The following is a 24,647-nucleotide window of genomic DNA, read 5'->3' on the forward strand; positions in this document are numbered from 1 at the left end:
TTCATAAGATTTATTGTACTTGGTTTTGTTAAATTCTGTGTATTTTTGCAAATGAGAGTGTCTTTTCAAATTTGAAAGGTTTTTTTATTCACTTGTATTTTATTAGAACTTACTTAGTAAGCTCTTGTTCATAAATCATCCTGCTAATGAGTAACCTCACAGGGCTTTATCTCAGCTCCTATAAATAGAGAGCAGAGCTGCCTCAGCCTGGAACCTAGGTTTGGTTCCAGTCTTGGCTGTACTCGAGTATCCATGGGAAGCCACCTTATCCTGTCAGGAAGTCAGCACAGACAATGTTGTTTGTTCAAGATGCTCATAATCATATAAAGCTAAGTCTCTGATCCTTTGGAAGGAGTCCTGCTTCCAGGCCCATCTGATGCTGACTACCATGGGAGATAAAATCTGTAGTCTGCTTTTAGAAACGTGGCTCTGTTTTGCCGGCACTCTGATTAGGTTCTTCTTCCTCTACTTCTGCACTCTCTCCAAAGGGAGCCATGTCATCTTATAAACAATTCTGACATCTTACCCAACAGCTTCCTGTAAGACAACCGAATGTCCTCTGGGTTAACACCAGAGGTAACACCAAAAAGCTCTCTTACCCTTGGAGCTCATGTAAAGGTGCCTGGATGGTCTTGTTCTCTCTGCCTCACTTATCCAGGTGACTAATGCAGTGGGTTGGCTTCACCTTCCAGGTGAGACTTTGTCCCCTTTCTCATGGGAGGGTATGGCTTTACGTTGTGGGGCCCTTCTTACTGTGGGTCTGTTAATGTGACCTTATCTTTAACAGTACTTCAGAGTTCATACTTCATAAACATACACAGTGTCAGAGAGATCTTTGCTCACAGTATTATCTAACTATGAAGTGGTGAGTGGAGCTTTCCAGTCTCTCATGGGAAAGGATAGTTTGTGTAAATGCTTGTCTGGCCATCTTCTGAAGTAAATTTTCTGGCCATCTTCTGAAGTAAATGTACTGTGTTATCTACAGACTGTGGACAATTGTATTATAAACATCTCTTTCCCCTAATCTTCACTGTAAAATAGTGAGGTTGATAACCCAAGACATACATCAGTGAGTTTTTCTTCATACACCTAGATACTTGCTGTTTTTAGAAATGATAAAAAGATCTTTGGGGTCCAATTGTTTTCTCTGTGTTATGTTGAATTATATTCTGAGCCTCTCTGTGGGATGGACTATGAAAGATAATTCTGTATTATAACTGTTGATTCGACTCTTGTTCTAGTGCATAGGAGGTTAGAATATTTAGATTTTAGTCTCACAAGTCTGTGAACTTGGGCAAGTTATTTAACTTCATGGGGCCATCATTTCTTCCTATCTGCAATAGGGGTTGTAATATTTTTTCTGTTTACTTCATAGGGTTGTTGACTCTGGTTATATGAAATTATGTGTGCGTGAAAATGTTAAAACATAGGCAAGAAAGTCATAGGAAATATGAGAATAAAGTCTTGGTTTGAAAAATATTGTGTAAAAGATGCCCTGAAAGGAGGAGAACTAATAACTGAGTATTTACTATGTACCAGGCATCACTTTTGAAAATACTTTATCATTTCAGAGTAGTGGTTACCTTTGGGAAAGAAGAGAGCAATGTCATCTGTTGAAACTGTGTTTTATTCTTGGGGCTGCTGCTGCTGCTAAGTCACTTCAGTCATGTCCGACTCTGTGTGACCCCATAGACGGCAGCCACCAGGCCCCCCCATCCCTGGAATTCTCCAGGCAAGAACACTGGAGTGGGTTGCCATTTCCTTCTCCAATGCAGGAAAGTGAAAAGTGAAAGTGAAGTTGCTCAGTCGTGTCCGACTGTTAGTGACCCCATGGACTGCAGCCTACCAGGCTCCTCCGTCCATGGGATTTTCGAGGCAAGAGTACTGGAGTGGGGTGCCATTGCCTTCTCCAGGAAATCTGAAACAAGAATTGAAAAATGCCAGAATTCAGAAGATGTAAATAATGAGTACACGGGTGTTCATTATGTTACTCTGAAAACTACAGAAAATTTTTCCTACCATTTAAAAAATAAAACACCTTTCAACAAGATAAAAGAAATGTTTGAGTTGGTATACTTGTGTATCTTGGAGGATTGTATATAAATATTAATGTTTAATTATCTATTTCATAGGTATGAAAACATTTTATTTGCATATGTAAATAGCTAGTGGGGAGTTTCCCTCAAATTTTATTTTATTATTTTTAATTTCTACAGGTTTATAAAGTTCTGGTCTCAGTGGGCAGGAGTGAGTGGTTTGTCTTCAGGAGATATGCAGAGTTTGATAAACTTTACAATACTGTAAGTAACAGTCTACAAGATTTTTACTTAAAACATCTGAGAAAACTGGAAGCTGAAGGAATTATTTGATGATTAAACAATACTTATGTATATATCAGACAAGCAGAAAAGAGATTCTTCAAAATCATCCTAATTTTGGAATGCTTACTAAAAAGGGTGAGAGAGGACTTCAGATAAACTACTGAAGATATAGATGTGTAGTCTAAAATACATTTCAGTGTCATAGAATATTAGAAATAAATCCTTTCTATCTGTTTTTCTAATAATTGTAAATCATCATGCTGCTGCTAAGTCACTTCAGTCGTGTCTGACTCTGCGACCCCAGAGACAGCAGCCCACCGGGCTCCCCCGTCCCTGGGATTCTCCAGGCAAGAACACTGGAGTGGGTTGCCATTTCCTTCTCCAATGCATCCGAGTGAAAAGTGAAAGTGAAGTCGCTCAGTCGTATCCGACTCTTTGCGACCCCATGGACTGCAGCCCACCAGTCTCCTTTGTCCATGGGATTTTCCAGGCAAAAGTACTGGAGTGGGGTGCCATTGCCTTCTTCGAATGATCATGCTATTTATTTCTAGTTAAATTGCCCAACTGTTAGCTTTAAGTGTTAGAGCAGAGAGATCACGATATGGGTCTGGCCATTTTTGCTGCAGTGTCTTCAGCATTTATTCCACGTTCAGGTAAGCCAGTTTTAGAAACATCATGTGTATGCATGCTGAGTCACATCAGTCGTGTCCAACTCCTTGCAACCCCATGGACTGTAGCCCACCAGTCTCCTCTGTTTATGGAATTCTCCAGGCAAAAGTACTGGAGTGGGGAGCCAGTCCCTACTCCAAGGCATCTTCCCAGCCCAGGGGTCGAACCCATGTGTCTTCCGTTTCAGGCAGATTCTTGTCTGATTCACCAGGGAAGCCCATTTAGAATAAAAGGGAAGAGAAAAAAATAACATTTTCAATCTGTAAACATGTGTTTTTTATGACTGTAGTTTGCATTTGGAAGCTTTTTATTATAGAACTTGTTGAACATGTATGGAACTAGACTAGTATAAATAGAGAACATCAGATAATGTACCATCCATCTTCAAGAATTATTGTACATGGTCATTCTTGTTCCATCTGTATCCCTAGCCAGCCCACTATAATTATGAAGCAGATCTCAAACATCATATCTTTCTGTTTGTAAATATTTCTGTGTATATCTCTAAAAGATAGATTCTTTAAAAATATACAATGTCATTATCACAATAATTAATGAAAATGCTTTAATATCAAATACTCAGTGTTCATATGACTGGTTGAAAATCCTATTGTCTTTTTTTTCCAAACAAATCATTATAAATTTTATTTTTTTGTTTTAACTTTTTCAAAAATTTTTATTGAAATATAGTTGATTTTATGAGTTGTCTTATAATCACTGAGTTTCCCCCTCCACCTCTCTTTTGTGTACAGTTTTTTTGTTGGAAAAAACAGGGTCGTTTCTCTACAGATTTTTTATCTGAATTTTGCTGACAGCTTGCCCATAGTTTAGACTGATTAATTCACTCTCCTCTTCTTTGTATTTCCTGTCATTGGAGATATATCTGTATTCTCTCACACAAACGCACACTGTATGTGTGTGTATGCGTGTGTGTGTGTGTGTGTATGTAGTATATGTTTGGGTTTTTTTGTTTGTTTCTAAAACATTTAAAGTTACTAGAGAAATGCAAGGATTGGTAAGGCTGTGTAAAGACAGTATATGCGTGGTTCTTTGATGTCAAGTGATGTCAGGCTTATAGTAAAAATAAGCATTTACCCATTTTTATGGCTTTACTGCCCTAAATTGAATTTCTTCAGGACCAAGTTGTTTTTCTCTGGGGATAGGCAAATCTAAGAGACAAATGTGTTAGAATATTAACAGGAGGAAGGATTGAGCAGAGGAAATTGAAAATTCATCAGCTTTCTCAGAAAACAATTGCCAGTCTGTCAGAACACAGAAGTTACATTTCCTGACATCATAAACAGGGAGTAAGTAACAGGTATTCAAAATCTATACCCCAGGTTCTTGTCCAAGTACTTAACTTAAACAATTTTAAGCCTCACAGCAAATCTATAAGTGCTCAGATTATCCCCATTTTCCACAAGAAAACTGAAGCACAGAGATGTTAAGTAGCTTATCCAAGGTCACAAAGATATTAATTGTTTTATTGGGACAAAAGAGAATTAGCCAGATTAATGGTATTTTACTGGCATAATTTAATATTGTACACTTAATCATGATATACTTAAAAGTATGATGGGTTTTTATGATGGATTTTTTTTTTTGAAAATTAGACTGTATTTTATTTTGGCATGTGTATAACTAGAAGACCTATATAGTAAGTTTATGTAATATTATTTTTTTCAATTCTAGTTAAGGAAACAATTTCCTGCTATGGCCCTGAAGATTCCTGCCAAGAGAATATTTGGTGATAATTTTGATCCAGGTAGGCAGTAAATTCTTAGACCAGCCATGAGTAATGTTAAATTTTGAAGAAGCAGTTAACATATTCATTGCCCTGGATAGTAGTGTAAATCTGCAAAGCTGATGGTTCTCAGGCTGTATGCCTGATTACCAGGCATTGTTTTAAATACTTTATATGTTTTAATTCATTCACTCCTCACAGCAGCTTTTGGAGGCTGGTTTTACTATCATCACTATTTTATAGATGAGGAAGCTGAGGCACATGTTAGATAATTTGCCCAGGCTCACATACAGCTAATAAATAGCAGATCTGAAAGTTAAATTCAAGTGGTCTGGCTTCAGATAAATCTGTTGATCACTAAGGATAATGTGGATTACTTTCCTAATCATGAGAGGCATTCCTTGTTATATCCAGAAACATTTTACTAAATGTGTGGTCTGTACATGGCACCTTTCAGGCCTTTGAATGGGATACAAGTATCCTATTGTTCACCTTTGGGAAGCCTAATGTCACATAGGATCTCAGAAATCTGGAGGCTGTATGTATGTCTGAAGCCTCAACTGCAAAAAAAATTTTTTTACTAGACTTTAAGAAATCAACCTAGTACACAAATATCTACTTATTAGACAGAAATCTCTATCCACTAGAAATTCCATACGTAAAGTCATCTGTCTATGCCACAGGTGGATCCTGACAAGCTATTGAGTTTCCTCTCTCCCCACCATCTTGCCTCCTCAGCTAACTTGCTTGTAACCATCAGACCTGTGATTCCTGAGTGTCTGCTTTCTTGGTTGTTACTCAGGATATGAGCTCTCAAACCACTTATCCTGCTTCCTCTCTACAGCCTGACCCTACACTGTTCCTTTGTCTCCCAGACCTTTTCACCATACCCAGTGCAGTTCTGTCCACGATGAACAAACTCCTTTACCCTCCATCTTTTTCATATTTCTTTCACATTCTTGCTTTAATTAAAACTGACTCCCCCCCACCCCCACAGCCGCAGGCTGCTGGAATCCCCTGTAATCCTCTCAACTGAAGACGCTTTATTCTCCTATACTTTCTGAACCTTTGGATTGGAAAGGATTCTCATTTCCCCAATTTTTTTTCACTTCTCCTATTTTATGTAGATTGTTTTCCTCTTGGGAGAACTTAGCACACTTTATTGTCCTACCAGTCTGTTTTATCTGGGTGTAGATTTTACGAAGGTGGATACTTTATCTTTTTTATTTATGATGCCTAGTAAATATTTGGTTCTCAATAAATATTACATGAATTCATTAATAGAAGATTGAGTTGGCACAACACTGTCAGATTACACATTCCGTGGGTTGACTCTGTAGACCAGTGACTTTTGAGCTCTTATTCTCTTGTATTCTCTTTAGCTGCAGAATAGTGAAATCTTATGCAGAAAATGTCATGTGTAGAACAAATAAAAATGGAACTGCTTTGTTGGTGCAGCAGTGAAGTATGTCTGTAGAGCATGGGTTGAAAAACATTGTGGAGGGCAGCCTGGGGGCTTTAGAGTTACTTGAGCAAAATGGCAATATAATGTGAAACCCACCGTGTATATGTAAGTATGCACAGCAGAGGGAAGACAAGATAGAGACTGGGAGGCTGGTGAAGGGAATATTCCAGGAGTCCTCCAGTTAGAGAATGAGAGCTGCAAGTAGGGTGGAAATGGGGCTAAAAATTGAGTCAGTTTTTCTTTCTGGCTTACTTCACTCTGTATAATAGGCTCCAGTTTCATCCACCTCATTAGAACTGATTCAAATGTACTCTGTGGGAGAGGGAGAGGGTGGGATGATTTGGGAGAATGGCATTGAAACATGTATAATATCATATATGAAACGAGTCGCCAGTCCAGGTTCGATGCACGATACTGGATGCTTGGGGCTGGTGCACTGGGACGACCCAGAGGGATGGTACGGGGAGGGAGGAGGGAGGAGGGTTCAGGATGAGGAACATGTGTATGCCTGTGGCGGATTCATGTTGATATATGGCAAAACCAATACAATATTGTAAAGTTAAATAATAAAAAATAAATAAAAATAAAAATTGAGTCAGATGTAAGAATTCTTTTAATGAAAAACCTATAAAAAATCTTGGTGGTTGCTTGGGTAAAGGAGACATAGAGTAGAATCAGAGACAACTGATGTGTCCGACCTGGGGGAATGAGAGAATTAATTAATTTGAAGTGGCGGAAAGACACTTACGGTGACTCAAACCACATATTAGTAATTAATATGAGACTGGAAGTACGTTTAGAGTTTTGTGGAGCCCTCAATTAAACCCTGAAGTCAGAATCATTTTATCCAGGGAAGAAGGCAAAGGGATAAAGACTTGCAACATTGCTATTCCATTGTGAAAGGCAAAATACCAGACAAGTTCTTGTGGTATTGATGTTTTTGTGGATTAATTATTTGACACTAAAAATTGATTTTTATTGAACATTTGGAAATTAGTCATGAGCATATTTTATATGACTTGGCAACAGTTAAATAGACTACATGCCATAGATTTTTGGAAAACCCAAGTTACACTCAACAAATCAAAGATTGATAGAATGCTCATTTAATTAGGCTTTAGGGAAACAGACATTCTCATGTTTTGCTGGTGGGAATACAAAGTGGTACAAACCATATGAAATTTGGTAATATTTAGCAAAACTATCATGCGTTTCACTTTGACCAAGAAATCACATTTCTAGGGATCTGTTCTAAACTGCATAGGAAATGATGTATGTATAAGACTGTGGATTGTGGCACTGTTTTTAATAGTAAAAACTGGAAACAACTGAAATAGCCTTCCATTTTTGGAATATGATGCATCTGGGAAAAGGAACAAAAAAACTCTTTGTACATTACTGTGAAGTGATCTCCAGAATACCTGGTTAAGTGGAAAAAACAAGGTGCAGATCTGGACATTGTATGTTTTTTGTGTAGGAAAGGATGTGAATATTCGAAAGGAAATAATGGAAGAATAAATCAAAAACTGAAAACTGATGACTTCAAGGAGAGGTCAACTGAAGATACCTCTGGATGAATCTTGTTCATAGCTTTGCATATTTTAAGCAATTTAAAAACAAAAATAAATGCAATAATATTGCATAATATGCATAATATGGAGGTCTCTAACAATTGAAAATAAGCAAGGAAAAAATCTATAACCTAATTGGTGGTGAAACGCATGGAGAATAATTATTTTAAATGACTTTAAAACATGGACATTAACCTGTATATTCCTCATGGGACGTATGCTAAGGGCAAAAAAAGCACACAAAGCAATGTTACTCTGCATTCAGTGATCTTATTGTTAATTTTATAGAGTTCTTTTGTGATTGTGTTAGTGTTATGAGAACCAAAATTTTAAGCAGAAGATGAAAGAGATACAAATATAAAACTGGAGATTTTAAGTTAAAAAAGTCCTGTGATTTTTAAACTTGATTTGGGAATATAGTATGAAGTCACAATTTATTTTTCCCTTTCTAAAACAGTACACATTTCCTAGCTCTCTCCCCTGGAAATGCCTAAAAACAGTAACAAATAAGGAGCAGCAAACACCCTTAGCATCCATCTAAATACCATTTCCCCTTTAAAGGAACCAGAGTTCCATGGAAAAGTGCCATTTCCAGGTGCTGGGCAGGAAGTGTGCAAGATATCCTAGGACAGCTTGCCTGAAAGCAAAGAAGCTGTATAAGAATACTGACTGAAGTTTTATCAAAAGGACACAGGAGCACAATTGATGGGGGCTTTTACCAGCCAAGGAAGTGAAGTAGCTCAGTCATGTCTGACTCTGCGACCTCGTGGACTGTAGCCTACCAGGTTCCTCCCTCCGTGGGATTCTCCAGGCAAGAATACTAGAGTGGGTTGCCATTTCCTTCTCCAGGGGATCTTCCTGACCTAGGTAGGGATTGAACCTGGGTTTCCCGCATTGCAGGCAGATGCTTTAACCTCTGAGCCACCAGGGAAGCCCTTACCAGCCAAAGATGGGACAATAAGACCATGAAAAAAGAAGTTGCTCTTTTAACCTCGTGTTTGGCAGCTACCATGTAGAATTTTCCCACATATCTTTCTGAGTTCTTATGCTGCAACTTTTAAGTCCATATGTGTCATTTCCTTTTTCTTTTCACTTTATTTTGGTGGTTACCAATCTCTGTAAGATAAGTTTTACATACTTGAGGCAGAATTTAGGGTTGTTTCTGCCAATACTTCATGGCAAATAGATGGGGAAACAATAGAAACAGTGAGAGACTTTAATTTGGGGGGCTCCAAAATCACTGCAGATGGTGACTGCAGCCATGAAATTAAAACATGCTTGCTCCTTGGAAGAAAGGCTATAACCAACCTAGACAGCATATTAAAAAGCAGAGACATTACTTTGCCAACATAGTGAAAGCTATGATTTTTCCAGTAGTTATATGTGGATGTGAAAGTTGGCCTATAAAGAAAACTGAGCACTGAAGAATTGATGTTTTTGAACTGTTGTGTTGGAGAAGACTCTTGAGAATCTCTTGGACTGCAAGGAGATCCAGCCAGTCCGTCCTAAAGGAAATAAGTCCTGAATATTCATTGGAAGGACTCATGCTGAAACTGAAACTCCAATACTTTGGCTACCTGATGAGAAGAACTGACTCATTTGAAAAGACCCTGATGCTGGGAAAGATAAGGCAGGAGGAGAAGGGGACAACAGAGGATGAGATGGTTGGATGGCATCACTGACTCGATGGACATGAGTTTGAGCAAGCTCCAGGAGTTGGTGATGGACAGGGAAGCCTGGCATGCGCAGTCTACGGGGTCGCAAAGAGTTGGACAGGACTGAGTGAACTGAACTGCCTATACTTTTCTTTTTTTTTTTTTGCCTATACTTTTCAAAGTTAAAATTTCACTTTGAATTTAAGGATCTTTCTGTAGAGTACACACAGAGTTAGATATACTTTTTTATATTCTGAATAGTTTAATATCAAACCTTTTTGCTGATTGGATCTTGGGGTCAATATATAAATTACTTTTGGGGTACTTTTATAAAAAGAAGGATATCTTTACCACTGAAAAATAAAATTACAAAAGAACAAAAACAATGTAAGTTAGATAAGGATTGGCATATGAAATTTAGAGATGACAAATGCTAAAATGTGTAATCATTTTTTTGGTATTTTATTTATTCATTTGCAAACATCAGTTAAGTATGTTCCAAGACACTGTGTTAAGGGCTAATGTTAAAAATACATTTAAAGGCATGACCCTTGTCTTCAGTGACTTACATAGAAAACACTTTTATTTCTCAGTTTTAACCTCTGAAGAGAAATAGGTTTATACAAGATAAAAACCTATTTTTAGCAGCAGAGTTTTCATAATAATTAACCAGTTAATCATCATTCCCACTTGCAAGGATTTCAGTATTTCCTGATTACGCTTGTTTTTGTTTTTTGTTTGTGTGTATTTCAGTTAGTATGACTTTCAGCCATCAGTGTCATAGTGTTAATTCTTATCCATTACCTGAAAGTATACAAGGAGTTGGACGAAGCAAACTGGTGACTCCAGGTTTTGTAGTGAGTCTGTTTAGAACCTAAAATAGGCATTTTTGTGGGGGAGAATTTTCTTCAGCAAAATATGTTACCTGCTTTATTTTAATGTTATAATCATATTTATAGATTAAAATATATTTGTTAAATATTTATTCCTTATTTTATATCAAGAAGTATGAATTAAGAAATAACTTCTTAATCAAAATTCATTCTCTTGTGTTGGTCTATTCTTATATAACTGTATTGATGATAATTACAGTCTGATGTAAATAATCCTAATAGTATTATCTCTCTTAACAGATTTTATTAAACAGAGAAGAGCAGGACTGAATGAATTCATTCAGAACTTAGTTAGGCATCCAGAGCTTTACAACCAGTAAGTAATTGTCATTGTGTTCTGAGGATACACTGAAACCCAGCCTCAGATCTGTGGAATGTTACTTTGTGCTGTATATTTTTGTGGAATCTTCCTCAAGCATTTTTCCCCTGGTGTTTTTAATCCTCTAAGAATTTTCCACCTTTTTCCTCCATCAACTCAAGGTCCTAGTTACTTTCTTTCTTCCTACTGTACTTGTACTTGTTTTATAGATTTAACTTGAAAAGACTTTGCACAGTTAAAACATTTTGCTGATTATTTGATGCTATATTTATTCGTGCACTGAGAAAGCATTTCCTCATGTACCTCTGTGTGGGAATAAAAGGAGAAATGAGTGTTACCCTTACCTTCCAGAGGCATTGGCTCCCATGCTTTTAACAGACTTTTCAGAGTCACAACACGCGAGGACTGTATTTTTTCATTGTTCTCCTTGTAACAGTGATTACTATTTTATAGTTCTTTACAGTTTATAGAGGATTTCTATCTTCTGAACAGATGCTCTGACCTCCTTTTTAACCTAATTTACTAAATTAGTAAAATACTTGAGCTGGACCTCCTCTGACCAAGGTCTTCAGCCCAGTGCTCTGGGTTTCCTTTCCCCTGATGCTCACATATAAGATGAGGGTCTGGGGAAGGTCAGCCCCTGCTGTAGCTCTGAGATTGGCCTCTGCAGGGAGGAGCAGGTGGCGGAGGGGCACAAAACTCGGTAGGATCCTTAAATTCAGGGTTCTTATGTGTCTTGTGTGTTCCTCAGCAAAGAACCTTTTATCACTTGGCTCTTTGTATAATTATTTTTTGAACATTATGCCTTTTCCCTCAGACAAATTCTGTGTTATCGTCAGCTTAGATCATCTACCCTTCTAAATAAAAACAAAATAAAAGTTAGTTTTTATTTTTTAACTTGTATTTTTTTATTTATGGCTCTGCTGGGTCTTCGTTGCTGCAGGGGCTTTTCTCTAGTTGTGGAGAGTGAGGGCTCTAGTTGTGGTGTGCGGGCTTCTCGTGGCAGTGGCTTTTCTTGTTGCGGATCACGGGCACTGGGGCACACAGACTTTGGTAGCTAGGCTCCCAGGTCTAAGAGCACAGGCTCAGTAGTGTGGTGAGTGGGCTTAGTTGCTCCGTGTTATTGTGGGATGTTCCTGGATCAGGGATCGAACCCATGTCTCCTACATTGGCAGGCAGATTCTTCACCACTGAACCACCTGGGAAGCCCTACCTTTCTAATGTTTAATTATTATTATATACACTTGAGATTACTTCAAATTGACATATTTCTGACTTGTTTGAAATTCATATGCTAAGAGCTTAAATTTGTCTCCTTTGACAGAACTTCACATGGAGTCAGTATAGAATAGATGGTGGTGATGTTCATTATTTCTGCTGGTATTTTGAATGCTGTTACTCAGAACTTCTGACAGTGTATATTAAATTTGAAGTATTCATTTTGGATCTTGAACTATGGTATCATAAAGATGTTACATTTGGTATTGAAATTTAACTGAAACCAACTTGGTTATTTCAGTTTAGCATTATACTATAAAATACACAATTCTTAATTATACAGCCCAATAGACTTTTTCATATATATGCACCTCTTCCATTTAAAGTAGAGGACTTTTCCAGCACCCCCAGATTAAATAGCCAAGAGATTTTCTTTTAATTTTCAATTTAAGGTTTAACGGATGTTTTCTTTTTAATCAAATGTGACATTTCACGTTTTCTGGATCTCCTCTGTTAATGGAACTTTGTTAGTTTCCAAACTCTCCATTTGAACATCAAACTGTTTATAAAAATAGGTTTAAGAAAACAGAAAGAGAAGCCAATCAGCGAATGTATCTTGAACACCTACTACATGCCTATTCTTATTATGTGTGGAAAAAGCACTTCAAAAGTAGCTTTCCGTTAGTAGAGAAAAGTTTATTTTTAAGATAACGCCTATTAAAATGGAATTTTAAAACTCAAATAAAATATTATTATTTCTCTGACGTGTGGATAGGAAAGGGTTTTCTGAGCATATTGGGAGTGAGTGATATGTTACAAAGGAAAACATTGATAAATTTGATTACTAAAACCTTTTGACCTCCAAAAATTGCAAGTGAAATTTAAAACCAAAAATATAAAACGTTTCCTGTGAATAAAGGACATTAGATAAATATACTTACTAAAAGAGCTCATGCAGATAATACACACTTAAGAACCACCCCCCAAATAGACAGAGCACATTAACAGATGCAAATGGCTGATTAATTACTAGAGAAATGGAATGTTTCCTTATCTATTTAAAAAATGCAAATGAACAAAATATTTTAGCTTTATTGCAGTATAACACAAATAGAAAAGAGCACAAATTGTGACTGTACAGCTTAATGAATTATGAGAAAGTGAATATATCTGAGTATCACCCCCTCCAGGCCAAGGAATAGAACATTATTAGCACCCCAATATTGAATATGGTTCCTTGTACTATGCAATAGGTTCTTGTTTTTTATCTTTTTTATATATAGCAGTGTGTATATTGGAGAAAGAAATGGCAGCCCACTCCAGTGTTTTTGCCTGGAGAATCCCGGGGATGGGGGAGCCTGGTGGGCTGCTGTCTATGGGGTCGCACAGAGTCAGACACGAGTAAAGCGACTTAGCAGCAGCAGTAGTGTGTGTATATTAATCCTAAACAGTATGGAGGTTTCCTTAACAAACTAAAAGGAGTTACTTCATGATCTGAAGTCCCACTCCTGGGCATATATCTGGAGACTACTCTAATTCAAAAAGATATATGCACCCCAGTGTTCACAGCAGTACTATATACGGTAGCCAAGACATGGAAGCAGCCTGAATGTCCGTGAACAGCCAAATGGATAAAGAAGATGTGATATATATGTGTGTGTGTATGTATATATATAATAGAATATTACTCATCCATAAAAAGCGAAATAACGCTACATGGATGGACCTAAAGATTATCATATTAAGTGAAATAAGTCGGACAAAGAAAGACAAATACAGTATGATAGAATTTATATGTGAAATCTGAAATAATGATACAAATGAAATGATGGCAAAATAGAAATAGACAAAGAAAACAAACTGATGGTTACCAGAGAGGATAGCAACAGGGTGGGGAGCAGGGGGAAGATAAATTAGCATTTGGGGATTAATATATCTCAACTCTTTAAAAGAAAAAAAAAAGAACAATTTAAGAGGAGGTACCCAGATGTAGAGATTTAACCGTTCCTTAGGATCGTCATCGGAGAAGGCAGTGGCACCCCACTCCAGTACTCTTGCCTGGAAAATCCCATGGATGGAGGAGCCTGGTGGGCTGCAGTCCATGGGGTTGCTAAGAGTCGGACACGACTGAGCGACTTCACTTTCACTTTTCACTTTCATGCATTGGAGAAGGAAATGGCAACCCACTCCAGTGTTCTTGCCTGGAGAATCCCAGGGACGGGGAAGCCTCGTGGGCTGCTGTCTGTGGGGTCGCACAGAGTCAGACATGACTGAAGCGACTTAGCAGCAGCAGCAGGATCATCATTAATCTGTGCAGTCTTATTTCCTCTTTATGGGCTTCCCTGGTAGCTCAGTTGGAAAAGAATCTGCCTACAGTGCAGGAGACCCCAGTTCTATTCCTGGGTCAGGGAAATCCGCTGGAAAAGGGATAGGCTACCCACTCCAGTATTTCTGGATTTCCCTGGTGGCTCAGCTGGTAAAGAATCCACCTGCAGTGTGGGAGACCTGGGTTCCATCCCTGGGTTGGGAAGATCCCCTGGAGACGGAAAAGGCTACCCACTCCAGTATTCTGGCCTGGAGAATTCCATGGACTGATAGTCCATGGGGTTGCAAAGAGTCGGACACAACTGAGTGACTTTCACTTTCTTTCCTCTTTCTATCCATTTGTTCATACCCACTGTTGATGCCCACTTCAGCAGGTTTGTTATAAGTCTTTGGGTATATGTTGATTGACTGTTGCTTTGTGTCTGAGTGTCTAATGTGTACACGTAATGGTGCTTTGCTGTGGTTCCTTGTTTCTGACTGCTGGCTGGTCAGTCTTCTTTGCAGCCAGTTACTGTAGCCTGCTTACTCATTTCCCTAGTGGTGGATGGCTGTTCTGCTTCTGATTCACAGCTATAGAGAGTATAACAATGAGTCTCCTAGTTACATGTCTTTCACTGAACTTGTACATAATTTTTTTCTGTAGTTTATCCTTAAAACTGAAATTTCTGGCCCCAGGGAAAATGTATACTCAGTTTAACCAAATATTGCCAAAATGCTTTTCAGAAAAGTTGCCTCATTTTACATTCTTGTGAGCAGTACGTGAGAGTGTTCCTTTCCCTTCATCCCTGCCAACTTGGGGTTTTATGTATCTTTCTAGATTTTTCTGGTTAGTGGACATAAAATGACTTCTCACTGTTGTTTTGTTTTTTCTGATAATTAGTGAAGTTGGCCATCTTCCTAAATTTCATTACCATTTGGATTTTTCTCTTCTGTGAACCTTTGCCCATTTGTTTATTGGACTCCCTGTTTTTTAAAATTAATTTGCTGGATCATAAGGCAGTTCTATTTCCAGTTTTTTAAGGAATCTCCACACTGTTCTCCATAGTGGCTGTACTAGTTTGCATTCCCACCAACAGTGTAAAAGGGTTCCCTTTTCTCTACACCCTCTCCAGCATTTATTACTTGTAGACTTTTGGATCACAGCCATTCTGACTGGTGTGAAATGGTACCTCATAGTGGTTTTGACTGAGGAAACCAGAAGGGAAAGAGACATGTGTACCCCAATGTTCATTGCAGCACTGTTTATAATAGCCAGGACATGGAAGCAACCTAGATGTCCATCAGCAGATGAATGGATAAGAAAGCTATGGTACATATACACAATGGAGTATTACTCAGCCATTAAAAAGAATACATTTGAATCAGTCCTAGTGAGGTGGATGAAACTGGAGCCTATTATACAGAGTGAAGTAAGCCAGAAGGAAAAACACCAATACAGTATACTAACGCATATATATGGAATTTAGAAAGATGCTAACAATAATCCTGTGTACAAGACAGCAAAAGAGACACTGATGTATAGAACAGTCTTGTGGACTCTGTGGGAGAGGGAGAGGGTGGGAAGATTTGGGAGAATGGCATTGAAACATGTAAAATATCATGTATGAAACGAGATGCCAGTCCAGGTTCGATGCACGATACTGGATGCTTGGGGCTAGTGCACTGGGACGACCCAGAAGGAGGGTATGGGGAGGGAGGAGGGAGGACGGTTCAGGATGGGGAACACATGTATACCTGTGGCGGATTCATTTTGATATTTGGCAAAACTGATACAATTATGTAAAGTTTAAAAATAAAATAAAATTCAAAATTCAAAAAAAAAATAAAATTAAAAAAATTAATTTGCTTATTATAATACAGTAATGATTATTATTGGATTTTGTTTGCCTTTCTTACTATAAATGCTACAATGCTGACTTTTGTTTTCATGTTAAAAGAGAGAAAAGGTGTAGAAATGCAGTCATAATAAAGTTAATTTTTGTTTTTAGTCCAGATGTCAGAGCATTCCTTCAAATGGACAGTCCAAAACATCAGTCAGATCCATCTGAGGATGAGGATGAAAGAAGTACTCAGAAGGTAGTAAGAGGAATTGTATTTTTTAACAGAAAAAAAAAATACCATTACCCAAAGATGAAATTATTGGCAACCTTAGGAGCCACATTTACTTAAAATAATTTCCTCCATTGTAGATTTTTTGCTGTGTAGAAAACATAAAAACAAATGTGTATACTTCTAACTGATCACTATTTCTTGTAAAATTGATAAAATGAGTACTTTTTATAACAAAAAGTAATGTAAATTAAAGATTTGAAAATAGTAAGTTAGAAATATCCCTATTATCAACAATCCAACCTATTTTTATTATTTCAGTGATTTTCTTTCTAATATATGAAAGATTTCTTAATATATGAATTTTTTAATTACCTGATTTTAATTATACAACATATACAGTTTTGTGTTCTGCTCTGTTAACTTTACATCATACTTTTTGATCATCATGTATCTTCATCAAGATCACTGTAACTTGAAATGGTGAATTTTGACCAGCAGAAGAGGGCTTTTCAACCAGAACACTACATACCTCTTTCTCTGCTTTGTCAGGTTTTGATACGTAGAGCAGTCAATATACATGTGCTGGTTGGCATTGACTAAGTTTTATTGCTGTAGGTATATGCACATAATTAATATGTATTCTGAATAAAGAATAGATATTCTTATTTTTTTAATGAATTGTGATATAGTAAGTTTGTGCTTTCTTATGAAGACATTTTCAACATATACTTTAAAAGGTTATATTAGAAAGGTAAATTACCATAATTTAACTCAGGATTATTATGTAACAGTTAAAAGTACATTATTAAAAAAGTATAATTGCAAGTGTTTATAAATATGATAATACCTTTATAATTCAAAATTGATTCATACTATTGGTAAATACATACATGAAAATGAGAGATGTACAGTTTTGTCTTTATAATATTTTAATTTTGTCATGGTGCTGTTTTTCTAATTTAAAAGGTAATGTCATTACCCACAGATAAAATCTTCATTTGAAAAATAGACATGACTACTAGAAAGTAGTTCTGATTCTCTAAGAGGGCCCTCAGTTAAGAGAAAAGGTTTAACGCTTTCCATTTGTGACAGGGTTGCTCCTAGGACAATGTAAAAGGATATTTTAATTTCATATATGCGCAGTTGGTCAAAAGAGAAATAACCAGCTGGGAAAACATAGTAAATAAACATAAGAAGGAAAAATATCTGTGTTAAAAAAAAGCTCATACAAATGAATTTTCGAAAAGAATTGATATTTAAGACTGTAGTAGATTAAAGGAACAGGACCATGAAGAAATAACTCTTGGTAAACATATATATGGGAAAATGTTCAACCTTGATGCCAGTAGCAAATAAAAGTTTTAAATGACAGGTTTTTTTCCTCTACCAAATTAACAAAAATGTAAAGAAACTGAAATGCACCAGGACTAATAAGGGTAAGGTAAGATGGGCATCCTTGGGCCTTACTGGCGTTATCATTTTATGCAGCTCTTGGAAAGCAATTTGGCAAAGTGTATCAAACATGAAAATAATTCATGTCACTTAGGAGTTGATGTAAATGAAACAACCCTTCTCACAGAAAAAAGCAAAGATGTTCACTTTAGTATGATTTATAATGAAAAGTTAGAATCAGTTTGAACATTCATCAAATAGTGATTGTCCCTATATATTGTACGTTTAAAAAATATTTCTAAGGATGATATTATTTTGACATACCATTAAATGAAATCAGGTATAAAACTTTTTATGCAAATTTACACAGTGTGAGCACGGTCAGTTTTTAGAAGTTAATGCAAAAACTATATGGAGGTGCTAGAAGTATTTGTAATCAAATTACTTGTTAGTATGGATTTTTAAAGATTTTTAATAGTTTACTACTATTCAAAAAATATTTTAAGGAGTGAAATTTATGTAACCATGATTTTTTTTGTTAATCATGTTGAGCGTGTGTAGGTGTAGGTCATGTGAAGAATATCTTGCACTGCTGTAGGAAAATGCTTTTTGAAGAAAGAACCAGACTAAGAGAAATTGCTGGGTTCTGGCTCCTGTTCTGGCTCTGTTGACTTTAGATCCAGATTTTGTTTCTTGTTTCATCCATAAAATCTGGAACTTGGACTAGGATCTTTTGCTGTTTTAAAATACCAATAGAAAGAACCTCTCCAAAAAAAAAAAAAAATCCTTGCTTCATCTTCTACTTGTAAATATTTATTTTTTATTTTTTAATTAAAATTCATAGGAAATGTATCAGTTTGGTGCCAGCATTGTTACTTTATAAGAAGCATATACTTGAGACCCTTTGCCCTTAATTTAAAAAAATAACTTGTTTTCTAGAAATTGTAAGTTGCAAATGAATTTAAGTGGGAATATATATGACATATGTCTCTAATAAGAAATTTGCTTAAAATTGTTGATTCTGATTAAAGAGAATGTTTTTAAAAACTTATTTTATATAATCTTATATGATGTATAATTGTACAAGGCTCTGGTAAATGTGCATATTTGAGACATCTCTGATTTAATTCTTTGAATATATTAAGAATTTCATAGTTTTTTGAAGCAGAATTCACTTCCATTTGGCTTTTGTGAAAAGTGCTCACTGTAAAAGGATCACTAGTTTAATCTTTTGAGATTTTGAGTTAAATTTCTAGCTAATTATTAGTGAGCTAGAATTTTATTAGTTAAATTGCTTTATGGTATGCTATATTAATAGGTGAGTAAAGATTTGCTTCTAAGTTAATAGGAGAGATTAAATGTACTTTGCTACTGTTATAATAAGAGAAGCCTATCTAAAAATTAGGTACTATCATAATACTGGAATTAGGGAGAAAAGCATTCTTGGTTTTATGTGCTTGCTTTAGAAGTAAATTTACCTCCTCCCAAATTAAAACTTTAATCCAGCATTTGCAGTTATAATCATCACATTATCATTTCTTATCTTTAATAATAGCTTATTAAAATATTTGAAAATTTAAAAACAAAAGCTATTTTAACCAGTCTTTTAATGTAAAAAAAAGATACCTCTTAAATTGTTATTTCAGTGCCCGCCTCTTCTAAGGAGCTTTCTGCAGTTTACTTCATTCATTTGCCATCTTTGAGCTTGATTTCTGCCTTACCTTTTCCCTTACAACTTCTCTTGAAATTTCATTAAAATGATTGTTTATGTTGATTGTGTATCTTTCCAAGACTCTATGCATTTATTGAGAATTAAAGCTTTAGGTTTAGCATGGCAAATATCTGTGATATAGTTATGTGTATTTTACTTCAGAAATATCAATTGACTGATAACCTTTGAAACTTCAGTAAGAATGTTAAATTCTTTTTTTTTTTTTCCATCCCAACAGCTACTCTCTACCTCACAGAACATCAACCTGGGACCATCTGGAAATCCTCAGTAGGTTTAATTTGTTTCAACAGTCTAAATGGATTTGAGGAAGATCCTTTTTTGTAAATGTGCAGATGTACATAATTATACCAGTTTAACTGGAAGCCTGTGAAACAGAACTGTGGTTACAGTGACTGTTGTACTGTCATACACTTTTCTGATTCACTGCTCTAGCTTCTCTTTGTTATAGTAGAGCTCTGAGGAGTTTTTAATCCACAGATTGTTGATTGGGTTCTGCTGTTTTGCCATCGTCACTTTCCTGGTGTGTGGGTGTGTATGTGTGTGTGTAAGATGAGTAGACCATATTTCCCCCAGGAACAGAAGTCCTGGGATGCACTTGGGAAGTACTCTGGCAAAAACATCTGTGCAGGCCTAATTGATATTCTCCTGCTACCCAATGTCATCAGTACAGCCCTGGTTGTTAGCCAGCTTGGTCCAGAGGAGACTTGATGGAAATCAGCATATGAAAAGCTATTAAACTTTTTTTTTTTCCAATTTCTCCCATAGTCCCATATTTATTTGAACCCAGGGGAAACATTTTGGAGAACACCAGGAGTGGCAAATGTAGGCTTCACTTTAAGGTTCCACTCCAACAGTTCATTGGGATATGGAGGAGTCCAAGGCCACTTCTGGCTCTGAGGAGGAGGGCCCTGACAGATGAGTGATGACTGCTGTGGGTTACAAGAAGAGTGTAGTGTGGCTCTCCTCATAATTATCCTTCCAGGCTTACCAGATTAATTCTAAAGAATACTGTCTTAGCCCAGCATACTGTGCTGCTTCTGTCACCCTTTTGGTTCACTTAGAGAATGAGTATGAAGTGAAGTGAAAGTCGCTCAGTCGTATCCGACTCTGTGACCCCACAGACTGTACAGTCCATGGAATTCTTCAGGCCAGGATACTGGAGTAGCCGTTCCCTCCTCCAGGGGATCTTTCCAACCCAGGGATCGAACCCAGGTCTTCTGCATGCAGGTGGATTCTTTACCAGCTGAGCCACCACGGAAGCCCAGTGAGTATAGACAGAAGAAATGATAAAGGAGACTAAAGAAAGAATAATTAGTAAGGTAGGAAACCAGCAATGTGGTATTATAAAAGCAGATGAAGACAGGGAATAAATAACTGTTGACGTTGCTGATAGGGTGGGTTAGATGACGATTGAGAATGGATCGTTGAATTTAATGTCACGGGTGACTTCTATGAGCAGTTTCAGTCGTATGGTGGATACAAGAGAGTTTGTCAGGCAGCACAGAATGGAAATATGCTTCCAGTTAGGGTTTGTCACCAACAATTAACAATAGGACTTTGGCTGTGGCCTCGGTGTGTTTACTGTGTTTGAAGGATTTGCATGTTTTTTCACTATTACATTTGTTCAAAAAATTATTTCAGTATTTCAGCATATCATTAGAGAACAAAATAGTTCAAAGAGCAAGTTCTAGAAGAAGAAAAACACCTAAGCTTAGTTAAGTATTTATCTCCGTAATCCTGACCGGTTATTATTTAACCCAGACCTGGTATTACTGTCATGTTTGTATTGACTTTGTTTTGGTAATTAATTGAAGGACATTTAAAATGTGAATGGAGTCATTTCACTCTCCCTAGTCCAATTTAGGAATTCATCCTCCGTTAAAGAAAACAGCTCTTCTGGCTACTTAAGTTCAACTTTGTGCAGCCATCTGTTTTTGCCTACATACAGCCAATGCTGCTTTTAACCTGAGGTTAAGATAAAAATCAAAAGGCTGTCATAGTATTCTTCCTGCCTTCTCGATTCCTGGCTTTTCTGCATTACCATCTATTAGAATAAGTAGAGCGTCCTTTTATTTTTAACATGTAGGTAGTGTGTATGCAGAACACTGGTGAGTTTTCCTCCATCAGAAAATTTTCTTAGTGACTTCACCAGGTATTCCTACTAGTAACTTTGTTTTCATAATAATTTCCAGACTACTTAGTCCTTGAAATATATCACTGATTTATCTAGTCATTCAGTTTCCTTATTAACAATGTTGTGAGGTTTATGGTTAATAAAAGTGATTTGCTACATTGAGTTCAAAATGACAGATCATGTATAGACAGACAGACCTTTTTCTCCCAAAAAGTCTATTACTGAAGCCCTTCTTAAGCCAAACTTTACAAAGCTTAAAGAAAATGACAAAATCTCTTATCTAACCAGAAAGTAGGTATTATTACTATTCATTATTACCCATTCCAGTATTCTTGCCTGGAAAGTTCCATGGACAGAGGTGCCTGGAAGGCTACACTCCATGGGGTCACAAAGAGACGGACATGCCTGAGTGACTATCACTCATTCACTCATTACCTTTTTTATAGTAAAAATGAGATCCTACCAGTGTAAAGGCTGGAGTTCTCATGCTGAAGTGTACCCAGATTTACTTATTAAGGAGTGAAGTATTAAAAACTATTGAAAAGTTAACATCCTATCAGTTTTCTTGGAGACTAATTCTTGTCATTTTTCATTTATTTCAGTGCTAAACCAACAGACTTTGATTTCTTAAAAGTTATTGGAAAAGGCAGCTTTGGCAAGGTAAGAGTCTTTTTATTTTTTCTTCAGTAAATTAATACTTTAAAAATGCATGCTTTTTAAAAATTAATTGTAGAGTCCACCTGCCAATGCAGAAGACACAGGTTCAATCTGTGGGTCAGGAAGATCCTCTGGAGTAGGAAATGACAACCCACAACCCACTCCAGTACCTTTGCCTGGAAAATTCCATGGACAGAGTAGCCTGCTGGGCTGTCGTCCATGGGATCACACAGAGTCAGATGTGACTAAGCACACACACACACAGTGATTTACAATGTTGTATTAGTTTCTGCTGTACAGCAAAGTGAATCTAGATAGATGGAGATTCTGTTTCCATATAGGTCATTACAGAATACTGAATAGAGTTCCCTGTGCTATACAGTAGGTTCTTACTATCTATTTTTTATACAGTAGTGTATTTATGTCAATCACAATCTCCCAATTTATCTTCTCCCGCCCTTACCACACTGATAACCATAAATTTGTTTTCTGTATCTGTGACTGTTTCTCTTTTGTAGATAAGTTCATTTGTACCAGTTTTTTAGATTCCACATAAAAGTGATACCATACAATATTTGTTTTTCTCTCTTTGACTTACTTCACTCAGTATAACAATCTCTAGGTCTCTCCATGTTGCTGCAAATGGGATTATTCCATTCTTTTTTATGGCTAAGTATTATTTCATTGTATATTTGTACCACATCTTCTTTATTCATTCCTCCATCAATGGGATGGACATTTAATTTGCTCCTGTGTCCTGGCTATTGCAGATAGGGCTGTAATGAACATTAGGTGCATGCATTCTCTTGAATTCTAGTTTTCTTTGGGATATATGCTCAGGAATGGGATTGCTGGGTTATATGGTAGCTCTATTTTTAGTTTTTAAGCAGTTTCCATACTGATCTCCATAGTGGCTGTACCAGTTTATAGGGGAATGCATGATTTATATATGGGATACCATGGCGCTTTTTGGTATGCAGGATATAGAATTAAGATGCTTTCTCTACCTTCAAAGAACTGACAGAATAATTCAAGATACAAGGCATCTACTCAGATTCTAACCTAAAATTTATTTGTTCGATGAGTATTTTGTTGAGCACCTCGGTGCTAAGCACTGTTCTGCTCCGTGTTAGATAGTGTTGAACAAAAATGACATACTTTGTACCTTTGTGATGCCTACATCCTATTGAGGGAAATAGTCAATTAAAAATATGCGGTCAAGTAAATAATTACATGTAGTAATGGAGCTGTGCAGGGGATGAAGATTAGAGTGAAGAGACAGGAGCGTAGGCAGTCGGGGGGAAGCCCCTACTTAGGTGAGTTAGTCAAGGATAGCTTTATGCATATATATACACACACATACATATTTTGGCTACACTGACACATGGGGGCTTCTTTAGTTGCAGGCATGGGCTTAGTTGCTCCACGGCACGTGGGATCTTAGTTCCCCAAACTGGGGATTGAACCCGCATCCTCTGCATTGGAAGGTGGATTCTTAACCATTGGGCCACCAGGGAAGTCCCTAAGGATGACTTCTTTGAAGAGGTATTATTTAAGTTGAGGCCATAAAGACATCAGTGAGCAGCTGTGTTAACAGCAGTTGGAGAAGGAAAGGGAAGTTTGAGACCCCTGTCCCTCTTCGTGCAGTGAATATTGAGTGAATCACGAAAGTTGACAGTGTGCCACAGCAAGAAGAATCCCTAAAGCCAGAAGCATCATAGATGGAAGTTGTCAGAATCATCAAATGTATTTAAGTTCCTTTTTTGCATTATACTTCAATCTGTAGTAAAAATAAATATGTATGTGTTTAATTATAGTGTACTATATTCATAGCTTCCAGTATCTAGATCTGGTTTGTTTTCTGAGTTCCCTAGAGACCAGAAACTGTGACCATAAAATTAAACCCGTGTGTGTTCATTAATTCAGCAAATATATGTTTGCCACCTGCTACATGCTGGGCATTGTGCTAAAATAAGCTATAGAAAAGTAGAAGTGCATCTTGCTGTCAAAATGCTCACAGTCTGTTGGAACGTTAGAGATAGTCTACTGTTAAAGACAGAGAGCATTATCTTTCAGAAAGCTCACGTTTGGACCTAGAGTCAAGTAGATCTATCTAGTGTATATAATGTGAGGCGTAGGGTCACACTTCACTTTTTTCCTCATGAATGTCAGCTGGTCCTACACAGTTCATTGAAAAGATTTTTCTTTCCCTTCTACTCTGCAGGGTAACCTCCATCATGTATCCAGTGTCCATATATGTGTTGGATCTGTTTCTAGATTTTGTTTTATACTTGTTTCTAGATTTTATATTTTGTTTCATTAACTGATTTGTCTATCCTTGGACCAGTACCACATTGTCTTAAAAATGAAGGTTGATATTCAACAGAACATCTCGCCTTGCTCCTCTTCAAGAGACTCTTCTTAGCCCTTTGTGTATCAGTCTTAGGTTTTAGAATTAGCATGTTAAGTTCCACAAGATTCTTTTGGATTTTGATCAATT

General features: G+C 36.8%; 1 protein-coding gene across 4 annotated transcripts in view; it reads left to right on the top strand.

The window, feature by feature from the left end:
* Positions 1-24,647, top strand: part of SGK3 (serum/glucocorticoid regulated kinase family member 3) — a 110,495-nt gene that overhangs the window by 67,845 nt on the left and 18,003 nt on the right. For all 4 annotated transcript variants that reach the window (XM_070802617.1, XM_070802618.1, XM_019973956.2 and 1 more), the window contains 6 exons: positions 2,217-2,300; positions 4,683-4,755; positions 10,559-10,634; positions 16,169-16,256; positions 19,574-19,623; positions 22,093-22,150. In XM_070802617.1, the coding sequence (XP_070658718.1) occupies positions 2,217-2,300; positions 4,683-4,755; positions 10,559-10,634; positions 16,169-16,256; positions 19,574-19,623; positions 22,093-22,150 (429 nt within the window). The remainder of the gene's footprint in view (positions 1-2,216; positions 2,301-4,682; positions 4,756-10,558; positions 10,635-16,168; positions 16,257-19,573; positions 19,624-22,092; positions 22,151-24,647) is intronic.

The sequence above is a fragment of the Bos indicus genome, chromosome 14 (genome assembly GCF_029378745.1).
Source record: "Bos indicus isolate NIAB-ARS_2022 breed Sahiwal x Tharparkar chromosome 14, NIAB-ARS_B.indTharparkar_mat_pri_1.0, whole genome shotgun sequence".
Classification (NCBI taxonomy): domain Eukaryota; kingdom Metazoa; phylum Chordata; class Mammalia; order Artiodactyla; family Bovidae; genus Bos; species Bos indicus.